Source organism: Plectropomus leopardus, chromosome 12 (assembly GCF_008729295.1).
Source record: "Plectropomus leopardus isolate mb chromosome 12, YSFRI_Pleo_2.0, whole genome shotgun sequence".
Classification (NCBI taxonomy): domain Eukaryota; kingdom Metazoa; phylum Chordata; class Actinopteri; order Perciformes; family Serranidae; genus Plectropomus; species Plectropomus leopardus.
The window spans coordinates 30884654-30912044 of NC_056474.1; the positions used below are offsets into that span (position 1 = coordinate 30884654).

The 27391-nt window shown below is 39.2% G+C and overlaps 1 protein-coding gene across 2 annotated transcripts; it reads left to right on the forward strand.

The window, feature by feature from the left end:
* Positions 1-1009: 1009 nt before the first annotated feature.
* On the forward strand, positions 1010-27276 carry paxip1 (PAX interacting (with transcription-activation domain) protein 1). Of its 2 annotated transcripts, XM_042498250.1 has the most exons (23): positions 1010-1200; positions 3920-4054; positions 5994-6037; positions 6239-6302; positions 7520-7630; positions 10216-10291; positions 10997-11524; positions 12176-12288; positions 12426-13311; positions 15304-15398; positions 15795-15890; positions 17481-17618; positions 17877-17998; positions 18162-18346; positions 19093-19136; positions 19822-19889; positions 21060-21162; positions 22864-23032; positions 23555-23655; positions 24366-24500; positions 25306-25381; positions 25574-25634; positions 26985-27276. In XM_042498250.1, exons 1-23 carry the CDS (start codon positions 1120-1122, stop codon positions 26998-27000), a joined length of 3447 nt encoding a protein of 1148 aa, XP_042354184.1. In that variant the 5' UTR covers positions 1010-1119; the 3' UTR covers positions 27001-27276. The 2 variants fall into 2 exon arrangements, with proteins under 2 accessions (XP_042354184.1, XP_042354183.1); XM_042498249.1 differs by lacking the exon at positions 26985-27276 and having other exon boundaries at positions 25574-25653.
* Positions 27277-27391: the final 115 nt, after the last annotated feature.

Consider the following 27391-nt stretch of genomic DNA (forward strand, 5'->3'; position numbering starts at 1 on the left):
TGAAATGTTTATTCATTTCCGGGTTTGGGACTCATTCCTCTAGACCAAATTGTAGGTTTTTAAGGAAATGTTAGGTTTTGATGGGTGTGTAACAAGTCTTGAAAAGACAGTGACATTTTGCAAAATAGTAGTTACTTGAATGTAACTTAAGTTCTGTGAGAATGTGTGTCCAATCCTCTTGCTTTGCTATGAATCTGTGAGATAATGACACCTCATACATTTCAATATAGTAAATGTAAATAAAAAGAGCTGTGAAACAGATTTGGCATGAGGAAATAAAAGTCGCAAAATAAATTCAATAAATAATCTGGAATTATGAAATAAAATTACCCTGGATTAAACAAGTGTGGAATTATGAGTTACAAGCCCCAGTGTGAAAATAAAAGCCCCCCAAAATAATAAAAGTAGTCCTTTGAAAAATATCCTCAAATAAATGTTATTTCTTAAAAATATATTGAGTAATTTATATTTAGCCTACATTTATTTATTTTATTTGTGTTATGGCAACATACTTGTATTTCATAGGCATATTCATTTATTTAATATTGACTCAAATGGTTCCATACTTGTGCATCCTCTGAAAAGGGATACTTCCAAACACTGACAGACAACAAGGATTTATTTATTTATTTATTTATTTATAAAATCTAGTTTATGAATGCTTTTGTTAAATGCAAATGGCATGATTTAATGAAATGTCCTCAATTCACTTTCTGATTGAGATAATGTAGGTTACACGTTTGGATAAAAACATCAACTCTCGTATTACAGGGCGATTACATATACATTGGAAAAAATATTTTGATATTTCCGTTCTTGTAAATTTGTCATATTAATACTTTTGATCAAATCATATTTTAAAAGAGCCATGCTAGGCAATACAATGGATTAGAGAGTTATGAAATACAAAAAAATGATCACACAACTAATAATGTATTACAGAGCCCCCCCCGTCAGTATCTCAGAATGTTGTAGTCCGAGGCGCGCTCAGCGATTTGGCGCTAGAGTGTCTCCGGTTTACTGTATGCTCTAAAGCAGCTTCTTGAACATTGACACTTTTACTCTTTTAGCTTTCAACTGGGTTTTCTATATATAACCCCATGCTATTAATGGATAATTATGTCTGAAGAGGAAAATAAGGTTTCCGACGAACTTTTCAAAGATGTCAAATTCTACGTGGTAGGGGACATTGACCAAAAGGTGAGGCTGTGGACGTTAGCTTCTTGTAGCTAAGTTGGTAGCAGGCTAAGTTGCTAGCAGCATTCAGTTTAAATGAGGTGCTGCAGCAGAAGCTAACTAGCATGCTAACTGGCTGACGAGCTACACGTACAACTGTGAGCTTGCTCTTTGGGCAACATTTAAGTATTGCAGCGGTCCCTATATTTTGTCTCGTAAAGTCATGTGTGAGATTGTGTTCATGGTACTCGCGTTTACTGTGAATATTTTGTTTAGCAGCTAACTTGTCTAGCACTGCACTTTTTATACAGCCCCTTAGCATTAGCTAGGAGTTTCGCAGTTAGCTGCTAGCTTATTGCCTGCGGTTTATCTGTCATAGGGCTTGCTAAGCTAATAAGAAAGCTGGCGTTGGTTGGCTTGCTCTTTCGAAACCACGACCGCTCGGCAGTCTCGGTGCTATTACTGTGCTGCTCTGTTGGGCAGTGAAATAACCAGGTGCTCATAATAATGCACAATGTTATTCTGCATCAACCTGTGACTACCAACATCTTGCTTAATAGGGCGCCCCTAACTGCGCATGTATCACCGCTATATCAGTCGTTGGTGCTCGGGACCTGTGGCAGACAGCTGTACTTCCTGCCAAATAGTGATCCCAGTTGCACCTCTCTTTCAGCGTGTTTATATACAACAGAAGCTACGTATAAGCTGATATTTCCCATCAATTTGGGTGATTTTTAACAATTAATGGAACGCAGCACCGTTGTCAAGTGATACACCACGTTGTGAGGTTTTTTACATAAGTGACATAAGAGCATGAGAGTATAACGTTGCAGTGTAGTAGCTGTCACCAGAGTTGGAAATTAACTTTTTTTGTCCACCTGTTTCTGTGGTTGGTGGACTCCTAAACCTACCAGCCAGTCAATAGACTAGCAATGTTATTTTGACTGGTGATAAGCAAATCTAGCAGCCACTTTCATATTGCACCGGCAATTGGCTGGTGGCTCGTGCTAATTTCAACCCTGGCTGTCACCACAGCTTTTTTGCTTAAAACGTAAACTTATTGAGCACAGTTCAGCCAGCACCTTATTTTGAAATATGTGGTGAAATTCAGGGGTCGACAGATTATTGGCATGGTCAATTATCGAGGCTGGTGTTTGGCATTTTGCCAATTATCTGCATATCTGCATCTGCATTTTACTTTATTTATCCCTGATAAATTAAAACATTAAAAATTGCAAAGAAGGTGTCAGCATTAGAGGAAGTTTTACTTTTCAAAACCTCAGGGAGCAATTTCTTATTTATTCATTTTTAATTCAAATTTTCACTTGGCTTCACTGCTGGAACTCAGTGTATATGATGTTGAACTTTTCAGTTTTGATTAAATATCTGCTAAAGACATTTTTTCCAAATCCTTTACTGAAATGCTGCAGCCTTTGAAATCCATTAGGATTTTCTTGAATTTGGTGGATATGCTCTAAATTTCTGACAGACATGTAGTCCCTCCTAACCTAATCATCACAAAGGAGATGCTGTCAGACTTCTGTGACAGTGATTGGTTGATTTGTTTGCTTCATGGTGATGAATGACAGCAACTTGTCATTATGCTGTGTGACAATGGACGACCACAGCTCCTCAAAGCATCTTGTGGCAACTCACACCTCCTCAAACTAATTTTCTAGCTGTATTGTCATTCTAAATGTATCATATTCCAACACCTGTCTAATGACTTATGTATTTCATAATATTACTATGAATAAACTGTGTAGTTGCTTCATCTCAGACAACTTCTTTGTTTTAGTGATTTTGCATTGCAATCATAAGCTCTTTTAACACAGAGATCACGCTATAGGGCAGCCATAAAGTCCCTTGTTCGTGCCTGACAAACAAAATTATGGCAGCATCATGTCTGTCCAGTGTGTGATTTTAGACAGCGTGCTGGCATTGTGGAATCGAAAGAGGCGCAACATTTAACACAACGTGTCGGCCACTAGTTTGTCATAATATACGTGTCAGCAGCGCTTTATAAAGCATAACAATGGCAATAACAATCATTTAAAGTTCCTGGTAAATGGCAGCCGATCTTGTCCTCTGCTCAAAGGGTAAGGAGCTCCTGAATCTCATTGTTTTTCCAGTTTGCTGATATTTTTGGCCACTGTTCTTCTTTTTTAAGTTAGCCACTAACTGCTAAAAGCTACTTTTTAATTCTCCCACCATGGGTTGCATGCATAATAAGCTGTCAAAACATCACAGTCTTGCTACCCATGATCCTGTACTGTCGGCTGCCCTGTTTATGCAGACCTTATTTCAGCACTCTGACTACTCTGATGCCAGCCTGAACTGTCCCACCTTCTGCAGCTAATGTTGCTGAAATAAGTTAGCCAAGTGAGATGCCCGGCATACATTGTGTTTCCTGAGTACGGCTTTTGTTTACATATGATATGTTCCGTCTGTTTTCTCCGAAATCAAAACATTTCCACACTGATGATTTATTTCCCAGTAAATAGCATTATCCTCATCATCTTCCTCTTGGCTGCTTTCAAAATAAAGTTGCATCTGAAAGAGGATGATAAGGATCGATGTCTACACTTTGCATCCATGATACAGTTTCATTGCTCATGTAATCGATATATAAATGCAGGTGGATGAATCGTTGCACCCCTTGTTAAATACACTGTGAAGATTGTTAGTGTCATTGTTTAAGCATGTCTGCTTTGTTACACTGAACTGTCTGCTGATGTTTCAGGTGGTGCAGCTGCTGAAGGCAGGAAAAGGGAAGGAGGTGTCCTACAATGCTCTGGCCACTCACATCATCGCAGAGGACGGGGACAACCCCGAGGTGGGCGAGTCAAGAGAGGTTTTTGACCTGCCTGTTGTCAAGGTATGGGTTGTGTCTGAGTATGTTCACACTTACAATGCACTGACAACAATGTTGTCCAATACAGAACCAGCAACTTTTGAGGACAACCAGAAGAAAAACTGGGCCTGGGATATCATTTCCACCAAACTTCAGATGATGAATTATCTGAATATGCAGAAATATTTGGTAATTTTAGTGGTTTCCATTGACTTGCCACAATATGCAACTACAAGCTAACTCGAACTTCTGCCAGTGTTGACTGGAGCAGCTGCCTGGCATCACAGCTGTGGACAGTTACAGCTGCAGCCGCTTTAAAAATGTTTAACCTTTTGGAGAACGCTCTTGCAGACAGGCAGTTTTCAGGGTGGTTATCATGCAGCAGTATGAAAGTTCCCTTTGGCTTTGTCTCATTTGTCTAAATTTTTCACTCTAACCTTAAATTATGCTATTTTGTTTGTTGTTATTTTTTGTTTTAAATCGGCCCTATAGTTGGTCATTTTATCCCAGCATTAAGACTGGAAACAGAAGGATAGCACATATTTCCCAAAACTTTTCCTTTAACGCATAAAATCACAGCATGCTAGAGATGATTATTTTTTAAAAAGTTTTTACTTCTGTAACTGGAGTGACAATAAACATCTCTACAGGGTCAAAATCAGCATACTTTACCTTAAAAAGTGCTGAAAAAATTATTTTATATATTTTATTATATTTTTTTCTGTAACATAATTTCTAATTTACCATTAATGAATTGTTGATATATGTTTTGGGACATTTTTCCCTATTTAAAAAAAAAAAAAAGAAATTCTAATAATAATCCCCTTTTTTTTTTTAAAAACAAATTTTTAGTTAATTTTCTCTTCACCTATTTCTAATTTCTTGCAATTTTGTGGGACATTTCATGATCATTGCTCAAAAGAAACCAAACCAATTTGCACAGGTTTCAGAGGGTCATATAGCTTGTGAAAGGCATCTAAATGCAGTAAAAGAAAACTGATATCAATCCAGGTTTCAAGGGATTATGACAACAACAACAATTATGATAATGATTATGATAATAATACTCTTATAATAATACTACTTTATAGCACACTTCTTAAGATCCACATTACAAAAAAGAAAGACAACAGTTAAAACAACAATTGATGCATCATTTAAACACACACACACACACACACACACACACACACACACACACACACACAAAAAAAAAAAACAAACTGCAGCCAGTCTGGAAACACGGGCGATAATAAAGGCAACAAGGATTAAATTGCTTGAGAGTTGAAGAAGCGACAGGATCACATCATTTGAATTGTACCTGGAACTGTACCTATGATTTAACGTTATAAACCATTGAATTGATAGACTGATTTAACCCTTTGAAACCTGAGAAAATTGGCTTGATTTCTTTCAAAGACATAGAAAGAAAGCAATGGACAACTTAAAAACGAATGACTCAAAAATTGGAAAGAAATTAATAAAAAGTTGCAAGAAAATTACGTAAAATTAGCAAAAAAAGTTAAAGAACAAAAAAAAAAAAAACAAAAAGTAAATGACATGAAAAATTGCTAAAATAAAAAAAAAACATAAATTACAATTAATATTCTTTTTTACATTATTATAAATGTAGATTTCCTTATATATTATATAATATTATATATATAATATTATATATTTATTGAGTTATTTGATAATTTTGTAATTATCTCTCTTCGTTTTTGCTATTTAGACATTTTTTTAGGTCACCTTTTATACATTTGTTTGACTCGCCTTCTTCTGCCATGTTTTTGAGAGGAAAAAAACCAATTTTGTCAGGTTTCAATGGTTTAATACTTGTAAAAGACATCTGAATGCAGCCCAAGGAAAATGATTAAAGGATTATAGTCTCTCTGAACTAGTGTAACTGAGAGAAAGAAGTAAATCTCAGGCATTAACTCATGGCTCTCTTTCTGTTTTCCAGCCTTCCTGGGTGATCCTCTCAGTCAGATGTGGAGACCTGTTGCCGTATCCTTCCACCAGCAAAACCTCACACCTGTGTCATTTCAACATGTTCTGAAAAAAAGTAACAGTGGTAAAAACAGTACAATATTGATGTTTAGAATATGGAAATTAAAAATGGAGCTGATTGGCTCAAATGATAATAGAATGTGTCATCAGAATGCCACAGTAAGAGAGGCTGTTTTTCCATAACCATAAACACCACAGAGTTACTGGATTTTCCCCAGAATCAGGACAGATATTCTTTGGTGTGACAGCTTGTCTTCCTAGGGTAAGTGTTTGTGTGTGTTTGTGTGTGTGTGTGGTGTGTGTGTGTGTGTGTTGTGTGTGTGTGTGTGTGTGTGTGTGTGTGTGTGTGTGTGTGTGTGTGAGAGAGAGAGAGTGTGCTGTCTTTTAGAAATTAATTGAATATTCTCATGGTGTCAACATGTACATAATATGGAATTTTAGAGACATGAGAGATCAGTTAAATCATTCTGCATCAAAGACAGATTGTTTCTAAACAGAGGACTGGGAAGTCTTATTTTGGCTGACCCTTTTTTACTTTTAAAGACAAAAACAAGTCTTAACCCTGTAAATATTACACACTTTCATATCGCTGTACCCTTTTTTCAAAATCAAGCTTTAAAAAAATATGATACATTAATATGATTTCCTACTACATTGAGTTAATATTTGAATCAGCATCAGTCCTAATCATAGATATCAAATATTAATCAATTTTCAGAACTTTAAGTCAATAAATGCCAGGTTTTTGTCATGATGCCACTATGTTTTTAGATGAAAAAAAAACAAACAAATCAAAAATGAATTATTTTCAATATACTACATGCAAACTAGATTTCTTTTTTTTTTTTTTTTTTTTTGCATTGTAACCGCCTGGACTATATCAATGATAAGCATCAACATGGATTTTTCTGCATTAGTATTTTTTGTGCAGTGTCAAATACTTATACCGCGCTGCATACAAATTGCGAATACAAAAAGTAGATTATTATTTTGATGATCCCAGCCTGCTATATGTCAACGATTTGCAGCAAACATTGATTGTGACTGTTCACTTAGTGGAAATAGCATGTATTTACTCTATGTGCCAAATATTGTAAAAATGACATCATCAGGTATCAAATATGAAAATGACAAATTTCAAGACAAAAGTCCAGAAGGCCACCCAGAAATAATACAACACATGTTTTGATGCTTTGATGGCTGTGGGATCAAAAATGTCAGTTTGAATGTGTTTCATTGGAGCATTTTTGGCACTAAACAGTATGAATGTATTTGTTCCCACTGTGTATTTTAGACTTATTGTAGGACCTGAGCTGGAGATTCCAAGATTAAACAAAAATACACAATCTTGGCAAAATGTATGCCATATGCATGAACACAGCCAAAATGATCAAAAAATTGAGAATGAAAAGTGCGTAAAATGCACCAAACGGTCCTTAAGGGTTAAGCTCATTATCGTATATGTATGTTTGTTCACAGCTTCCAGATGATCTTAATGCTTTGTGGGCCTACATAACCTTTTATGGGGGAGAATGTCAACTAAACCTCAACAAGAAGGTCACCCATTTAGTAGTGAAGGAACCAAAGGGGGTAAGTGCATTCCCTGTGTGTAGTTGTAATTTTATTAGTTCCACTATGCATGTTTTTGCAAAGGATTTCTGTCACAGAATTATTGGCCGCGCGATGTAAAAATGTACTTTTATAGATGTGCCTATGTTGCAAGTGCAGATAAAAGATTGTCATGAGCCGTTTTTACACTGCCTGTTCAAGGCAGGAATAATGTGCGTTTATGCCGCTTAGCTGTTCTATATGAAACGTACGATCATGGAAAGGGGGGTATAGAGTTGTGTCACCTCTGAGCTGAGAATGGAGGTAGTAATAGCTCTGAAACAAGGTCTGTGTAAAACACAAAGCTAGAAAGACGTGACCATGGGCGGCACGGGTGAGATGTTTTGACAATGTGTTTATGTGTTTGACCCACCGCGGGAGATTTTAAAAGCGGCTGTTAACATAGCGGCTAAGACAAAGTAGAAGAGCAGCGGTCATAAATGTCCTGAAACTGGGAAAACAATGAGATTCAGGAGCTCCCTGCTGGAGCAGAGGACATGATCAGCTGCCATATAACAGAGAGGGTAAATAACTGTGATTGTCATGTCATGCTTTTGTTATTGTTTATTAAGCACTGTCGATGTGTTAACTATATTTCACGCTAGAGGTGGACGCTCCTGTGTTTGACATCATGCCTGTAATTGCTCCTTTTATCTTGGGTTGCTGTGATGCAGTGTATAATCACACACTCAAGCGAAATGATGCTGCCGTCGTTGGGTTCTGTATAATTGTAGGGCGGTATAAAGGGGGACTTCGCTGTGCCCTACAGCAGCATCTCTGTGTAAAAGCAGTTAAGAGTTGTTTCACCCTTGAGCAGAGAATAGAGGTATTAACAGCACTGAAAGGCCCGTGTAAAGCCGGAAAGATGTGGATGAGTCAAGTGTGATGTTTTAATAAGGGAGAGAGGGTAAATGATTGTTATTGCCACGTTATGCCTTTGTTACTGTTTAGAACGCGGTGCTGACGCATATGTTACGTGTTAGATCAGAGACCAACGTTGTTACACCTGACACCTTCCTCCAATAGACTATAATGCCATTTGGCTTGTGTAACGCTCCTGCTACGTTTCAGCGCCTTATGCACTGCGTACTGGCTGGAGTCCAGAATTGTGAATCGTATCTTGACGATGTGGTTGCCTATTCTTCCACCTGGTCTGACCATCTCGCCACCCTGTCACAAATTTTCACTTGTCTCCGCGAAGCCTCCCTAACCGTTAACCTTGCAAAATGTGAATTTGGCAAAGTCACTTATCTGGGTAAACAGGTGGGGCAAAGGCAGGTGCGCCTTGTGGCAAAGTGCTTGTGAGAAAGTGCAAGCCATTATTGATTTTCCGTGTCACAGTCAAAGAAAAGCTTGCGCAGTTTCCTTGTTATGTGTGGGTATTACCGAGGATTTTGTCGTAATTTTTCCGATGTTGTAGCTCCTCTGACATGTCTCGTGAGCCCCAGTAAAAGTTTTGTGTGGTCTCCCGCTTGTCAGACTGCTTTTGACTCAGCTAAGGCGCTGTTGTGTAGTGCGCTAGTCGTCGCTGCGCCAAACTTCTCACGGTCCTTTAAATTAGAGGTCGACGCGAGTGCGTTTGGCGCATGTGTTGTTCTTCTCCAGGATGCTGTGCAGGGTATAGACCATCCAATCTCCTATTTTTCTAAAAAGTTTAACAAACACCAGCTCTACTAAAGCACTATAGAAAAGGAAGCTCTCTCCCTGCTGCTCTCTCTGCAGAGCGTCAAAGTTTACCTCTTTTCCCTTATGGGCGGCTGTGGCTCAGAGGTAGAGCAGGTTGTCCTCTAATCAGAAGGTCAGCGGTTCGATCCCTAGCTCCTCCAGGCAACATGTCGAAGTATCCTTAGGCAAGATACTGAACCCTGAATTGCTCCTGATGCGGCATCATCCGAGTGTGAGTGTGTTTCTGAGTAGCAGGTGGCACCTTGTACAGTAGCCTCAGCCACCAGTGTGTGAGTGTGTGTGTGAATGGGTGAATGTGACATGTAGTGTTAAAGCGCTTTGAGTGGTCAATAAGACTAGAAAAGTATAGTCCATTTACCATTTTTTTAACAAGCTTAATGACGTCACCGCAGCGCAGGGGAAACCTCCTCTCTCTCCTCTCTGAAATGGTCACGCCATGCTTTCCTTTGTTTGAGAGTTTGTGTTTAGTTGGGTTTATTTTGGGTAATGTAAGGGTGAAACTTCAGTTTAGTTAACTTAAATTAAATTAAATTAAAAACTTAAATATAAATCATATGTTGTAAATAAATCACTTCATTTGTTAAATCTTAACAAACTTGTCCTCGTGGCTGCTTGGGACTAAAGGGAATTGGGTCTTTATCATGTTGTGTCCTGGCCACCCGTAGACGGGGCATAACATGTTTAAAATGTCATGCCTCTTTTGATTCCACAAAGCCAAAATGCAGCCTATAATCACATATTGGAATGATTGGTTCTGTGTAAAAATTCAAAGGAGGCATAAAAAGGGACTTTGTAGTGGCTCTGTAGTGCCATCTCAATGTAAAAAGAGCTTTTCTAAGCATTTCTAAGAGAGTATTTTTGTTTTGTTTTTTGCCCTCCAGGCCAAGTTTGAGTGTGCCCTGAAACACCCGGGAATCAAGATTGTCACCCCAGACTGGATAACAGATTCAGTTAAAGGTAATTTTAGTGCTGTATCGTATGCATTTACTGTAACCTCACAAGACATGTTTTTGGCCATAACCCAAGAATTCAGACACTAATAATCACACAAATGTCTAATAAGATATATATTATGATAAAGTGATGACATATTTTATCCAAAAGGTCAACTTCACTGTGACATCTTAACTGTCAGCACAACATGACTGGTTCACAGGGACGGAAAATCGCCACGAGATAATTTTTAGTTTTGGAAGCTATTCATTTTCAAGTCACCTTGAGATTTTCAGGGCACACCAGGAGACCAGGTCAAAACGCTGGAGAGATTTTCATTTTCATTTGTTATTCTAAAACTGGGATTATTCACTCATTCATAGATTTTTGCTCTAGCGATACAGCGTTGGAGCTGTTGTTGCTCTGCAGCCAATGACTGAAGACATGTTAAAATAAAGAACAGAACACTTGGACACAGTTACACACCAGCAGGAATGTACTTTCTCTGAAGCTGTGTCTACCGATCATTAAACACAATCGTCCCCTCTTCAGCTGTGGTTTGTGATATACGTCTCTTCCTGCCTGCTGGAGGCTGCGCAGCCATCTGCCACTATTGAAGACACCAATAATGATAGTTTATAAAGTGTCCTATTGACGCCCATTGATCAGCCAAACCAATAGATCAGTTACACAAAATTGTGACTTTTTTCCTCTTTCCACCTTTTACAGACAAAGGCAGAAAAGATGAGACTCTCTATCACCCCAGACTCACATACGTGGAGCCTGAGGAAGAGGAGGAGAGTGAAACAGAGTCATATGACCAGCACTCCCAGTCAGATGGAAGCTACAGCCCCCGGCGATCCCGGCTGTCCAGTGGCGGCTCGTCTGGCGAGGAGTCCAGCCCCCGCAGACGACCAGGGCCCAAAAAACTGAACTCAGTCTCCCCAACCTCTCCCTGCAAACCCGAGCGCCGCAGCGAGCGCATGTTCGACGACTCTGACGATGACTCCTTCACAGAAAAGGAGGGCACCAACCTCAACTGGACGCCGGCTGAAGTAGTCACGCCGACACCCCCTATTCCGACTGGCACGGCAAGACGGCGAGCGGGGCCACCCGGCAGCAAAGAGCCGGTGTCATCCACAGGCAGTGGGCTGATTAACCTGTGTGCCACGGTGCCTCCTGTACCTGGCAGCGGAGGAGCCCTGCCTGCAGAGGCTCGCTCGGCTGCTGCCACCGTCAGCCACACCACACAGCAAGGTCCGTATGTCAGAGGAGATCTAAACTTCATTCACAAGGCTGCACAGTTCCTCCTACATACAGCTCTATGTCGACATAAGGCCCACATTAAAACAACTTCTACACTCTGTGCATGTACATTATGTGAGAAAAAGTCAAATTATTGTATAAGTTTGACTAAAACTGGACTTTCAAAACACATGTAAACATGTTAGTCCAACTGATGCCAGACTGAAGGAGACACTTTGCTCTGTTTCTGTGAGGTTTAGGGAATGGGATAAAATGTACTCCATTCCACTGCATACATTTCAATAAAACCACAGGATATCAAAATTTCTGACGCTTTGTTATGGAGGTCGACTAGCAGGATATCCAGATGCATCATGTAGTTGCACGAAATGTGATTGGCTCGTGGCATTCAAGGGTGTGGCTTAGTGATAGGTCAGTTGACCAAGAAAGTGCTAGTCCTAGAGTTTACACAATAAATTACCAAATATCAGTATAAAGAAGATGCTCTGCATGCAGGTTGAGATTCCTTTCTCATTTTTTTTCTTTACATAAGATGAGTGAATGTAATTTCCTATCAGTAGTATCCTCATTTTAAGCTGACAAGTCTGTCTTGTTCTAACTCAGTATCCTTTTAATGAAGGTTTTATCATTTCTGCTTTTTAGGTGTACCAGTTCCAGAGGGCATCCCTGGGTGGAGCCCAGCTGCTAGAACCCTTCGCAACATCACCAACAACTCTGACATGCAGCCAGCTAATCGACCTGCCAACGTAGCACATGTAAGAAATCCCAGCAGATTTCACACATGAAATGTGACTAGTATCATTCAGATATCACTGAATATGGACTAGTGATGTATGTGTATGTCCATTTTTTGTCTACATTTTATTTTCTTATTCTTTGTCCTCTGTTGTAGATCCTCCAGAATCTGACAGCAAACCAGACAAAGCCACTGGAGCAGCAGACCAATCAGAGCCATGCTCAGACCCCAAACAGTACCAACCCTCTTCTGTTCAATCAGTCCAAGCTGGCCGGCCAGCCGCTCACAGCGGAGCAACAGCTACTGCAACAGCAGCAGTCTCACCAGGCTGCCCAGCAGCAACACCAACAGTTACCACAGCAACCGCAGCATCCCATGATGCACCTCCAACAGCAGCATCAGATGATGCAGCTCCATCACCAACAGCAACAACATCAACAGCAACAGTCGCAGGTGGCACAGCAACAAGGCTTTGCACAGTTGCCCCAACAGCAGCAACAGTTTCTGCAACAGCAGCAGCAAATGCACCAACAGCAGATGTTCTCACAGCAGCAGCAGCAGCAGCAGCAGCAGCAGCAGCATGCATTCTCCCAGCAGCAACTGCGGCCCCAGCAGCTCCTGCGGCCCGGTTTACAGCAGCTGCAGCAGCAACAGGCACTGCAACAACAGCTGCAGCAGTTCCAACAACAGCAGCAACGCATGCAGATGTTACAGCAGCAGCAGCAACAACAGCAACAGCAGAATCAACAGCAGTTACACCAACAGCATCTCCAGCAGCAGCATTTCCTACAGCAGCAGCAACACATGCAGCAGATGCAGCAGCAGCAGCAACAGCAGCAGCACCTGCAGAATCAGCAGCAGCAGCAGCAGCAGCAGCAGCAGCAGCAGGCTGTGCAACACCAGAATCAGCAGGCCCTGCAGCAGCAACAGCAACAGCAACAGCAGCAGCAGCAGCAGCAGCAGCAGACGACGCTGCAGCCTCAGCTCCAGCAGCAGCAGCAGCACATCTCCCAGCTGTTTGGACACGAGCCGGGACAAGAAAGTAAGTACACCCAGATTCAGTGTGGAGGGTGATTATGATCACTCTCTGCCCTGCTGTTTATGTATTTACATTAACACATGAGTTCAGAGTGAAATATCACTAAGAAAGTAGAAGATAGATTTTAGAATTAAAATGTGTCATAAATCCTGCTCCATCTTTTGGAGTCAAAGGAGGAGTTTAGGATTCTCACAGCCTGGGGAACAAAGCTGTTCTGTAGTCTGGTGGTACGGCAGCGGCTACTTGTGTATCTTTTCCCATATGGCAGCGCAGTGAACAGATTGTGGTTTGAGTGGGTGCTGTCTTTCAATGGTTATAAATGTAGTTTTAAAAAAATACAAATAAATCTACCTCGTACCTTGTACATAAAGACTGTATAGTTACGGCTTGGGCAAATCATCAGCATAATCAACGTCATCAGTTAAGGAATTGATGTTGAAGCAGCAAGACAGCACCATCCTGTTTACTTTTTGTCCCCGTTCAAACATGATATATTAGGATTATCAACACATGGACCTTGTTTCTGTTGGTAGTAGTCACGTAAACTTTCTGCACCATTGCAAACATTACACCAGGTGTAATTTAACAATGTTATTTTGCAGTTTTATATTCTCTATTTACTTTAATAGCAATACAAGTGAGAAAACAGCTTCAAAGGATCGCTGATACAATGTGTGGCTGCTGTTGCAGTCTATAATTAGTTTCAGTTATTTTTTCTTGCCATATTGATGCAAAAATACATTTGCCAGTGATTATCTTCACTGCATATTACTCCAACTCCAAAATATATCTGTGTCATATCCATGATGAGTTATCAAGTCAAGTACTGAACAAAAGAAAACCTACTGATTCTCCAGTTGGTGGAAAGGGCGGTTATAAAAGTGATTAAATTAATCCTTAGGGACTGTTTAGAGCATTTTATGGGCTTTTTATTCTTCATTTTTTTGATAATTGTATCTGTGTTCATGCATATAGCAGACATTTTGGCAAGATTGTATATTTTTGTTTAATCTTGGAATTTCCAGCTCAGCTCCTACAATTAATCTAAAATACACTGTGGAAACAAAATTGTTATTTTAATACTGTTAAGTGCAAAAAATTTTCCATTGAAGCCCATTCAAACTGACATTTTTGATCCCATAGCCATCAAAGCATTAAAATATGTGTTGTATTATTTGTCAATCTGGGCTTTTGGCTTGTAATTTGTCATTTTGACTATTTTACCATATTTGACATATGGAAATATGGAGAAAATACATGATGAATATTTGATGTTTATTAGGACTGAAGTTGGTTAAAAAAATTAACTCCGTGACAATAGAAAATAATGTTAATGTTTAATCTTTTTTGAGGCTTGATTTTTGAAAAGCGCATTTTGTGTGCAGAGTGTTACGAGCATGTATAATATTCAAGTCGGTCCTAAAGGTTAATTTTTGTGTCACAGCCTGCTTTTAAGTTTGAGGTCTATTATATTTTTTGATCAGGCATCTGAAAAATAGGGTTTATTTTTTCTAATTAGTATTATTTGTATCATTACACAGTGATGTGGAATGTAGATTAATTTTAAAATACACTTCTATTATTTTCATTGCTCTTTTAGAGATTATTGAATAAAATTATTTTGATATTAATGAGACAATTTTGTTGACATTTATTTGTGGGTAAATTGATTTTTATTTTAATCGAGTAGTAAATTCTTTAGAATAATGTATAAATAAATCATCAGACTAGTCGACTTATTTAAAAAATAACTGTCAGATTAATCAAAAAAAGTGATAGGTGCAGCCCCACTCTATAGAATTACAGATGTAATGTTTAGGATTTAGGACTTGATGGTCTTGATGATCTCAAGTGTGAGGATTTGACACTGATACCAACATTAGCTGACCCCTGGGTCAACTCAGATCCTCATGCAGGCTCATTAGAAAGTTCTTGACGTGGTTGTCTTGAACCTGCAGATTCACTTGTTTACCTTTTCTCTCCTCTAATTGTCAGTTCCACAGGATGGCTTCCTGCTCGGCTGCGTGTTTGCTATCGCTGACTACCCCGAACAGATGGCTGACAAACAGCTCCTGGCCACATGGAAGAGGGTAAGATGGTTTTTCAGTCACACAAAAAAGCAAGAAGAGCATTATCTTATCTTTTACAGATACAGAACAGTCAGAAAGACATAGCCTGCAACTTATGTAAAGGGTGGATATAATAATGATGAAATATGATACTGTATATGAGCTATTGGAATGTACTGTAGATATGCAGCGTGGGTCAGCAAAAATCCAAACGGTGTTAAGCTACTGTTGCCCTGCAAGCACAATATGTCGTTAAATTGGAGAAAATGTTCAATTTCTTGTTATTGTTTCTATTTGCATGTTTTCTTAATTCACAGTGCATTGAGCTCTCCGGGCCACTGTACTACGCAACAGAGAATGCTAAAATGCTAAAAGATGTTGTGAAATAGTTTTTTTTTACTAAACTCCCTCCCTCAGGTTATCCAGGCGTGTGGAGGTGCTGTTGACCCCACCCTGACCAGCCGCTGCACTCACCTGCTGTGTGAGAGTCAAGTCAGCAACATGTATGTACAGGTAAGAACATGCGCTGTCAGAACAAACACAACTCTGTTAACACTATACAACATGTAGTGCGAGTTGATATAAAAAACACACACGAGAAACCCGCTAACATCTGGCTTTTACGTGCAATGGGAAAGCGTACATTCGGCATTCACACCGGCTGTCTGCTGTTTACCTGTTCTGCTGCCTGTCCATGACATCGCATGGACACACTATAAATAAAACAACACACATGCACACACACGCCGGCTGACAGAAAGGACGACTCACTCTCCAGAGGTGAGTTCAGTGGCTGTGGGAATAAAGCCACTCGCTCATATTTAGCAATTTACCTGTGTTTAAACATCACATGTGCACACGCTGATTTTGGTGGGAATGCGATAACAGTAAAAGAAAAATGGAAGATAACAGCACTGCAGAAGTCAAAAATCATTAGTATAAAACAGATTGTTGATCGTTAAACAAATTATAGTTCAACATTTTTTTTGCTGTCAATGTCCAGAGAAAAAGGCTCACAGTGCAGCTCTCAGCACAGAATTTACTTATCGCTAAGCATCGCCCCCTTAGCTCATTTGGACAAACAGTCGGCGTGCTGTCTAAACTAACAATGACTTATCCAAAGATGCTGCACAGAACCTTTGTGGACAGAAGCTTCTTATTTAACACAGAAGCCATCAAAAAGGTCTTCACTATGCCGTGGTGTTAGCGTTAGCCAGTCTTTGTTCTCTTTGCAACGTTACCGTTAACGGTAATGGTTTTTATTTGGGTGGGCTTTAACTACAACCTTTAACTACAGTTAACATTGATGTCTGATTGTTGTAAAGAGAAGAGAAAAAGACACTGAGGTGGACACAAAGCACCATCTGGTAAAGTGAATTGCGTACTGTGAGCAGTCGACTTAATCTAGACATAATGTGTCGATTTTTTTCCCGGCTGTTGACCAGTTGAGTGGTTGAAAAGTAGGTAGAAAAAATGGTTTCCATTAGCCCTCAAAGTGACCAAATCATAATCGTAAATATAAAATACCCCAAATGGAAATACGGCAATTTTACCCAAAATGTGCATTTATTGGAAAAAAGTTGTAACACTCACATGAGGTGGTATATCAGGCGATTCAAAAAAGCTGTATTTCCCAAATCTGCAATGTAAACACTTTTTGGGCTGTTCTAGGTCACATGATGCTATGTCTATGTGCTTGTCAGTAGGAACTGACTCCATCATGATGCAGCAGGAGCTACAAGAGCTGTTATTGCATCACATAACTCTTCAAAAGTTGAGCGAATCATCTGGAAGTTTTCAATCCACAATTCCTCTGTGAAATCGTGAACTTTCATCTCCCAGAAATCCCTCTTACGTGGCCGCTCCCACGTATAAGGAGCTCACCTTTCCATTATCATTCGCATAACACACCTATGTGGCCTTGGATTGGAAATAGTGACGGCTAAAGCTGCTAATGTTTTCAACATCCATCACCATGGTTACTGAGATGTCATCTCACAATTGTTTTTTATCAACATTTCAAAAATGCTGCTTAAGTTTCACACAAATCTGTGATTAAAGCCTGCTTACAGTTGATGATGTGTGTGACGTTTTCTCTGCCAGGCACTCAGAGAGGGAAAACGCTGTGTAACGGCCCACTGGCTCAATACTGTACTGAAGAGGAAGAGGATGGTTCCTCCTCACCGAACTTTACATCTGCCCTTCGCCTTCCCTCCAGGAGCCAAACCCTGCTCCCAACACGTAGGTCCAGCTCACACAAACATTGCTGCTTTGGTTCACTTAGTTGTGTTTATGAAGCCTGACATCTGTTGCTGTATTTCATAAAAAGGCATTTCCTTAAATGTATGGATTTTTTTTTATTATTTAATGTTTTTTTTTACCATGTTATGCTTATGTTTATATATTTTTGTCTTCGGAACACATTTTTTTTTTACCATTGTATGTCTGTGAGGTCACCCTTTTATCTTTGGACTCGAACCTTTTCTCTGTCTCTGTCAGATTATTTCAGTGACAGGTTTTGTGGATGCTGACAGAGACGACCTGAAGCTGATGGCCTACCTAGCCGGTGCCAGATACACGGGGTATCTGTGTCGCAGTAACACCGTCCTCATCTGTAAAGAGTAAGATCGAGGGGGGGGGGTTACGGTACAAAATGTAATCTTTGTATTGTGTGGTTGGATTTGCACCATCGATTCTGAATGTTTTCTGCCACCCAGCCACATCGTCCTGTGAAGGATCAGGTAGAGAGCTGCTAAAATGTTCATCTTGCTGATCTCCCTTCAGACCCAGTGGGCTCAAATATGAGAAGGCCAAGGAGTGGAAGATCCCGTGTGTGAACGCCCAGTGGCTGTGTGATATCCTGCTGGGCAACTTCGAAGCACTGCGACAGATTCAGCACAGCAGATACTCCATCTACACACACCCTGAACCACTGGTGCCTAACCCACAGCTGGTGCAGAACCTGCTGGGTATGTACACTTGAAAATACCGTTTTTAAATCATTTTATGGCGAGCATTGATATTAAACATATAATGGGATAGTTGAGAAATAGTAACTGAATATACAGAGAAAGACAGTATGTGGGATATCACACAATATGTCAAACAGTCAGCACATGCTGTGTGTGTGTGTGTGTGTGTCAACAAGTAATATGGTTTTATATAGTATAGAAATATGCACTATTCACTGTGTGAAGGGCTGGGCAATATATTGATATTTTATTGATATCTTGATTTAAGACTAGATATCATCTCAGATTTTGTATAATATACAAAGCAGGAGAAGAGGACGCTTAACATAATACAGTATTATTGTAATATGTTAAGCGTCATCTTCTCCTGCTTTTAGAGGCTGCATTATATTTAAGTGATGTCACTTTCTGAACTTACCAGAATATTCTATCTGTTTTATTATTTGCCTTTAGCCACTTAGTCATTATTTTCATGACTGATGATTATTTATCATACATCTCATTGTGTAAATATTTTGCGAAAGAACCAATAGTCAACCCTTCAGTATTATTGTCCTTTTCCTATTTGGGTATTTGGTAAAAAAAAATAATGATAGTTGATTTTCCTCATATGGCCCAGCTCATGACATATATATATATATACATAGGAGAAATTAAAAGGCCTTAAGCTTGATATACGCATCATGCTGTGGTGTGTGCATGTTAATCACAGTGTCCTGCGTTGGCTTCTGTTTTCTCTGCAGCTGCCTGGAGGACGCCGATTAAAGTGTCTTCTGAAGCTTTGGCGGTGAGTTTGTTTCGTGACATGAACGCCACAGTTCGTTTTACGCTTCCTCTATCTGTGCATCAAAAACCTCACTTGACTTTATGAAAAACATTGCTGGGAACTTGCTATAGATGATATTAACGTTTCAGTTTTGATTAAACATTTGCTAAAGGCATTTTAACAAAGTTTTTCGTGGGACTTTGTTATATTTTACAAATTCTAAGTACTGACAGAAAGATTTTTGTTTTTATTGTTAAAGCATATCGGTTCCAAATATCTGTTATCGACCTCATTAACTGCTAGTAATTGTTATCGGTATCGGCTGTGAAAAACCAGTGTGGGTTGACCCCAGTGCAGAGTGTAGAGTGTTTTACAGTTTGCACTGGTTACCTTTTGGAACAGAACTTATCTAATATACTTTCTTTCTAAACCAAGAAATATGAGCGTTAGAATATATTACACTCTGTTCACATTTTCACAACATACCAGAAAAACCCTCCATGGTTTGACCCACATGTACAGAGTCAGTGTAAACTATATAAAAAAGACCCTGTGAGACTAGATGTGATGTAATGTTTTTAGGGTCTGAAATTTGTTCTCTCAGGACAGACAGAAGAGACCAAACATGCAGTGAAGGATAAATGTTGCACTGCTTGTGTTTGTGCTGCTCGTCTGACTGTCTCTGTTGTGGTTGTGTTGTGTTCAGAGTCTCCAGCTGCTCCAGAGGCAGAAGATATCCGACTCCACCAACCAGCCTGCAAGCAAGAAGGCCAGGTCAGTCCAGCACACCTGAGCACAGGCTGTCTGACTCTGTGACACGGCAGAGTTGGACCCAACATCAGCTGTCCAGATTACTGAGTTATCAGAGTTCCTGTAGATCCTTAAAAATTCTTAAAAGGCACCGAATTCATTAATCTAAAAATAAGACCTTAATCTCTATTAAATAGATTTAAAATATTTTTTTTATAAAGTGTTAAAAATGCTCAGACATAGAGCAGTGAAGTAATGAGTGGAAGTCCATTAGCATTTTTGCACTTCCAGTTCCCTCGTCTCAGAGTCTCTGGGTTTTTGAATGGGTTTTCAGTAAAATGCCTCAAATAAGGTCTGTGTTTAGCACAGACTAAGGACATTTAGAAGTTTTGTTCTGCAATATAAAATACGTCCGTATAAACCCAATTTTTGAACTTTTAAAGTTTGACGCGTCTTAAAAAGGTGGTTGCTGAATGGAACTACAGTGTGTGTCGGGGACATCAGTGATGGTGAAGTTTAAGTCGTGTGACCATGATGTAGTTGGTTTATAGCCTAACAATATCTTCAGAACACACAAAAGTGGTGTTCATCTGTGAAGATTATCATTCTGAACAAAATGTGTGAGCGTCAGGCTATTTTTGGCGATAATTGAAAATCCCATTCAAAAGTCCCATGAGGTTTTTGACGAGGGAACCAGTGTGACGCTAACTTCCTGGTTGGCCTACAAAAATACGTCATCCCTTCACCACCATATTTGAAGTAAGAGTTTGTGAATTGCTGTTTTTTCTGATGTTGCATTGTAAGGTCTCAAAACGATCTGCAACATCTACTTTTATTTTTTAAAATTATTAATAAATGAACTCGTCATGATGATTTTGTTTCAACATTTAACATAGATCATCTAACTTTTTTTTTCAAAAGTCATGTTTTGTGCTACAATAAATATTTGGGCAAAATGAAATTGCCTTTCAAGTTTTGGTTTTTATAAAATTGATTATAAATACATTTCCAAGTGGCATTAGCCCACCTTGCCTCGAGCTGCAGGAACCCTCGTTTGCTTTTATTAAAAGTGCAGTGTGTGTGTGTGTGTGTGTGTGTGTGTGTGTGTGTGTGTGTGTGTGTGTGTGTGTGTGTGTGTGTGTGTGCGTGCGTGCGCGCGCGCGCGCGCGTGCGCGTGTGCGTGCATGTGCGCAGGCTGGAGGAGATCCAGTCTCCCAATAAGAAGCTTCCTCCAGAGTCCACGCCCAGAGTCATGTTCACAGGCTTTGAGCCCACACAAGTACAGCAGTACACAAAGGTACAGTCAGACTCACGCACACACACATTCATCATCATGTGGACAGAGAGCAACCATCAGCTTCAACACTTTCCCCGCCAGAGTATTATTATCATTATTATTATGATTATTATTATTATTACTCTGTCATTCTACAATCCTTCACGAGCTCTCAGATTTTCTGCTGCTGAGTTTTTAAATACACACAATTATACGTACAAGAAAATAGGCAGCGCAGGTTTTGTACTACACTCAAAATTATGGAGTACCCATAAAAAAAAAACTCACTTTCCTTGTGATGCTTTTAGATGACTTTCCCAAGTATTTAAATCTTTGCACCCTGAGCAAGTTGGCAAGAAATTTCCCAAAATTGCAAGAAATTAGATTTTGATTTTTTTTACAGCTAAACATTTTCCTGAGAATTACATTTCTAAGTATCATGATTATATATTTAAAATCATTGTACAGAATAATTTAACTTTTAAGCATTTTTTTGTTTTGTTTTGCTGTTTCTTTTGTTTTTTTACTCTCCCGTTTGTTTGAATTTGGTTTGTTTTTAATGTTAGTTTTCAATATGTTTTTAGGTAATTTCTCGCACTTTTTTCAGTTTTTATTTGCTGATTTCTGGGTAATCTTTTTCGTAAATTGCTCATTGCCTTATCATGTTTTTGAAAGAAATTAGGCTAATTTCAGTTCAGTTTCTGTTTCAGCGGGTTAATTAATGCATTTCTTGTATGTATTATTTTACATCAAATCTCTTATTTTTATTGTTCTTACTGGTCTCTACTTTTCACCACGTTTATCACGTCTTTATCTGTTTTGAGTTGCATTTCTTTCATTATGAAGCACTATGAGCTGCGTTCCTTGTATGAAAAGTGCACTATAAATTAAATTTATTATTTATTAAGTAGCCAGCATTTTTCGTCATATTTACTAATCTTTCAAGACCCCCAGAATATTTTGTGTTTTGAATATATAAACAATGAATCCATCAAAATAAAAAACAGATCATCTGTTTTCATACATACACGCGCAAAAATTATTCTAGCTCTTTCTGGAGCTTTTTTTTATAAACAACACCTGAATTTGTGCATTTTCATAAAAAAAAAAACATACAAAAAGCAGAGCAAATCGTAGTTTTGTCAAAGAAAGTCGTTTTTAAGGGAAAAATCGATTTCATGCCTACTCTTTCTTGTCTCTTTATTTTCTTATGTCAGCTTGGATTGTACAAAAATAATGCTGAAATTGTATTCTGTTTGAGGTAAAGTGGAACTACAGAGTGGAACATTCCTCAAAATGTCAGGAATAAACCACAATATATTTCTCCCTTTTTTCCCGATAATCTGAACAAGTCGCTAAATGTGTCTCTTGTTACCTTTTTTAAAATAGTGTCTCTGAGGGGATCTGAAAAGCCTCTAAATAGCGTGAAAGTTGGCAAGTCAGTAGTCCTCTCTTCCTGTTACCCTGGGATCGCCTTCTTTGTTTGTTTTTGGACACAGAAATGTTGTTCTATCGCACCACATCCAAAACAGCCCCACCTACAGTATAACAGTGAAAACAGCGATTGAGTGCATATCTCGTCAGCAGCGGGGAAAGTGATGATGAGGTCTCTAGCTTTCTGTGTGTAAACATGTTTCTTCTTAACACGAACTTCTCTGTGTCTCCTGCTGCTAAATGTCCTCAGTCTGATGGTGTCTGTCCTCATCTCTCCCTCCCCCGCAGAGGTTACATGCTTTAGGTGGCGAAGTAGCAGACAACAGTCAGAAAGTCACTCACCTGGTGGCCAGTAAGGTGACTCGCACCGTCAAGTTCCTCACCGCCATGTCTGTGGTCAAACACATTGTCAGCCCGGAGTGGCTGGAGGAGAGCTGGAGGAGCCAGAAGTTTGTGGGTATGTGTGGGTTTATGTGTGTCTGTGAGTGTGAGTGTGTGTTTGTGTGCGTGTCACCCCTCTTTCTCTGCCCCCGTTTTTGTCTTTCTGAAGGTATCCTATAGTAAAGGCAAGTAGCCCCAAAAATAATCTTTTAAAAAAAGTTGTAAAAATAGTTCACAATTCTAAAATCCAAGGCACAACCAGCAGCGACATGCAAAGCGTCTTCAACTAGTTTAATTCTGTCTATAAAAAAACAGGGCTGACACCAGTCACACTGCAGTTACATCATTAGAATGAATGCAGCATTTCAATAACAGCACGTTTAGTTTCTCTTTTTCCCTTCGCTGCTGCCTTCTTTTTCCTTTTCCCTCATGAAAAACATCATGATTTATGAAATTAAACAAAGTGTATATGAAAAGATACTTTATTTTATGATTTTATTTGTTACACGCAGTAGTGACCTAGCCTAATGTGTGTGTGTGTTTGTGTGTGTGTTTGTGTGTGTGTGTGTGTGTGTGTGTGTGTGTGTGTGTGTTGCAGATGAGCAGAGCTACACTCTGAGGGATGCAGAGGCCGAGGTTTTGTTTGCCTTCAGTTTGGAGGAGTCGCTAAAGAGAGCCCACAGCGCTCCGCTCTTCAAGGTTAGAGTCACACAAGTCCACTGTGAAAGCAGCCATACTGGAGCTTTAAAACCAGATGAATGGAATGATTCATGCAAAATCAAACTGCTTTTTTGTTTATACTCACTATGGCTGTGCAAAAACACGAAATATATCATCTGACCATAAAAAAAGTATCATTTCAGTCAGTCAATCAATCGTTTATTGTCATTGTTATAAAAAACAACCAAATAACTTTAGAGCCACACAGACATGGCATAGATCTTACACACAACAAACAAAGTAAATAAACAAACACTATGGTAAAGTTTGTTTCATATTATGCTATACCGTTTATTTTGTTTACGTCATCTGATAACACTTTGCATTCGTCCGCTTTGATTTATCTGATTATAACAATACTTTACTATAACAGTAATTTATTTAACATTATAACAGTATTTTATTTTAAAAGGTAATTTCTGGCAGTACCTAATTTATTTAATTATTTGTTTTTTTAGTAGTGTGTGGTATTTCGATAAGATTTCACAATATCGAGTTATATATTGTGTATCGCAATAAACCATAAAAATATCGTAATATTATTTGTTAGCCATATTGCCCAGCCATAATAGTCACTGGTTGAAATACTTGAAAGATCTGACACAGTGGTGAAAATGTGTAAACTTTGCCCCTGACCTTCACTGCCTGACTGTTTCTTTGTCCTTTGCTTGATGTGATTGATGGTGTAGGGGAAGTACTTCTACCTCACCCCGGGAATCTGCCCCAGCCTCAGCACCATGAAGCCCATCCTGGAGAGCGCTGGGGGGAAGCTGCTGGCCAAACAGCCCTCCTACAGGAAGATCATGGAGCATAAACAGAACAAGGTCCTTCAAGCACCTGCAAGTCTTTAATGCACCTCTCCACTATCATGTTCTACTGAATCCTGAAAAACCCCGAATCCTGTTGGAAATATTTGAATATGCATGGTTTATAAGCCTCTAAAATACATTTGTTTTAAGGTATTAACCCATTGAAACCTGGGAATATTGGCTAAATTTCTTTCAAAACAGGCAATGAGCAACTTAACAAGAAATGGCTCAAAGATGAGCAAGAAATTAGTCAAAAGTTACAAGAAAATGAGGAAAAAAATAAAAACCTGAAGAAAATTATATTAAGAAAGAATTAAAAATTAGAAATATATTTTTTTCTGTAACATAGATTTAAATATTATTGTATTACAGGCCCCGGGACTTTTTCCCTAGTTTTTTGATAATATCTAATAATAATCTGCCAATTTTCAGATCATTTTCTTGTCAGCTTTTACAAAAGTTTTACAAAAAAAAAAAAAAAAATTGTGGGACATTTCTCACTTAATTACTTACTTACATGTTCCACTTTTTTTTTTTTTTTTAGAGAAATTAAACAAATTTTCTCAGGTTCTAGAGGTTTTAAGCTTGTGAATGGTGTTTGAATGCATTACAACAAAACTGATGTTGATCTTGGTGTTAAAGCGTTAAGGAATGAGGATAATAAACCTGTTAGTTTTTCAGTATTTAGCATTAGTACTGATAACAATTAGAAAAGAAAAGAACAACAGAGGCTAAAAACCTCTGATTATTTGACAAAAGTCTAACTTTATATGTTTATTAATAAAGTTGTAACTATATGTTGTTGTTTTTTTTGTTGCAGAACCTTCCAGAAATCATCTTAATTTCCTGTGACAATGACCTCCACCTCTGTAGAGAATACTTCTTGAAAAACATTGGTAAGACACACACACACACACACACACACACATACACACACACATACACACACACTGTGTAGACGGCACTAAAGCAAGAGCTTATGGCCCCTCAACATGAATAGATTTTGAATGTATAGTTTATTTTGTCGGTAATTGTGCTTTAATGTCATTTGTGGCTGGAAACATCACTGTGTTGTCTCTGTTGTCCAGATGTCCACAACGCCGAGTTCATCCTGACCGGAGTTCTCACCCAGAAACTCGACTATGACTCATATCCTTTCCAGCAATGACAGGTAACAGCAATGGCTTTCTACAGGACGGTAACTGCTGCTGCAGTACGATGGGACCTGTGGAGTAGAGTTAGTGGAGTATTTCATGAGCTTGTGAGGTCCCACTTGCCACAAACATTTGATCAAAATCGATTTATCCGTCTTTTAACGTATTTATGCTCTTCTGCATAAATAACTCTCTCTGATGTTACTTCAGTCTCAGTCTCTCTGCCAGTGGCAGTGGACTCTCACTGCGAATAACTGAATCATCGCTGTGTGAGTGAGTGATTGAGTGACAGTGATTGAGTGACAGTGATTGAGTGACAGTGATTGAGTGACAGTGATTGAGTGAGTGACACTCACCGAGTGAGTGACTGACTGACTGACTGACTGACTGACTGACTGACTGACTGACTGACTGACAGTGACCAAGTGAATGACTGACTGTCAGTGACTGACTTAGTCATTGTCACTTACTGTCACTCAGTCATTGTCGTTCAATCAGTCACTCATTTAGTCACTCACTGAGTGAGTGAGTGAATCACAGTGACTGAGTGAGTGACAGTGAGTGACTGACTGACTGACTGAGTGAGTGAGTGACTGTGATTGAGTGAGTGAATGAGTTAGTGACAGTGACTGACTGAGCGAGTGACTGAATGAGTAAGTGACTGATTGTGATCGAGTGAGTGACAGTCACTCACTTAGTGACTGAGTGAGTGACTGATTGAGTGACAATGAGTGAGTGAGTGAGTGAGTGAGTGAGTGAGTGTGGTTGAGTGAGTGAGTGGGTGAGTGAGTGAGTGAGTGAGTGAGTGGGTGAGTGAGTGAGTGGGTGAGTGAGTGAGTGAGTGTGGTTGAGTGAGTGAGTGGGTGAGTGAGTGAGTGGGTGAGTGAGTGGGTGAGTGTGGTTGAGTGAGTGAGTGGGTGAGTGAGTGAGTGGGTGAGTGAGTGGGTGAGTGGGTGAGTGAGTGAGTGAGTGAGTGAGTGAGTGGGTGAGTGAGTGGCTGACTGACTGAGTGGCAGGCTGACTGTGACTGCGTCACTCACTCACTCACTCACTCACGCACATAGTCACTCACTCAGTCACAGTTACTCACTCACTCAGTTTTGACCTAATTATTATTAGAGGCATTAAATTAAAGTGTGTAAAACCAGGTGTCTACATCTATCAGACAGACAGTTGTTTCTCATATTTTAATACATTTCAACCATGACTGTAGCCTTAATGTTTTAGGACAGAGTGGCACATTCCAGCATGTTGAGTAAATATGCTACTGTGTGTTAGTTTTATAGTTACTGTGACTGCAGTGATATTTGCCGTGGACAAAAGTTAGTGTCCTTGACTGTCACACGTATAAGTTCACTTGATGATGAAGCTTCGATGGCATGAAGATGAAGAGGAGGAAGAGATCAGGAAGCCACCTGTGTACAGTCCAGCCACACTGACTTTTCTATGTTTTTATTTCTGTGCATAGATCTCCAGTCATTTTGTAGCTTTTTGTTACCTGTTTGAGAATAAATAAATGGATGTTATTTTTATGAAACAAGTGTTTAAATTATGGAGGATTTTAACCTTTTTCTTGTTGTTTAAATAGAATGTGTAAAGGCTTCAGCTCGTACATGCTGCTTTTTGAAATAAAAACTGTACATAACGTTTGTGAAAAATGACTTTGGCTTTGTTTACTTTCTTGACACAAGTTAAAAGCTTTACGTCTGAGCGTAATATGCCTGAATGAAGGAATTTTGTCAGAATTTGTGA

Bases quoted from the DNA above. Each gene is read 5' to 3' on its own strand.
- paxip1 (XM_042498249.1), top strand. From the start codon at position 1,120: ATGTCTGAAGAGGAAAATAAGGTTTCCGACGAACTTTTCAAAGATGTC. The intron at 6,303-7,519 runs GTAAGTGTTTGT...GTTTGTTCACAG, and splicing joins TGACAGCTTGTCTTCCTAGG to CTTCCAGATGATCTTAATGC. The intron at 15,399-15,794 runs GTAAGATGGTTT...TCCCTCCCTCAG, and splicing joins TCCTGGCCACATGGAAGAGG to GTTATCCAGGCGTGTGGAGG.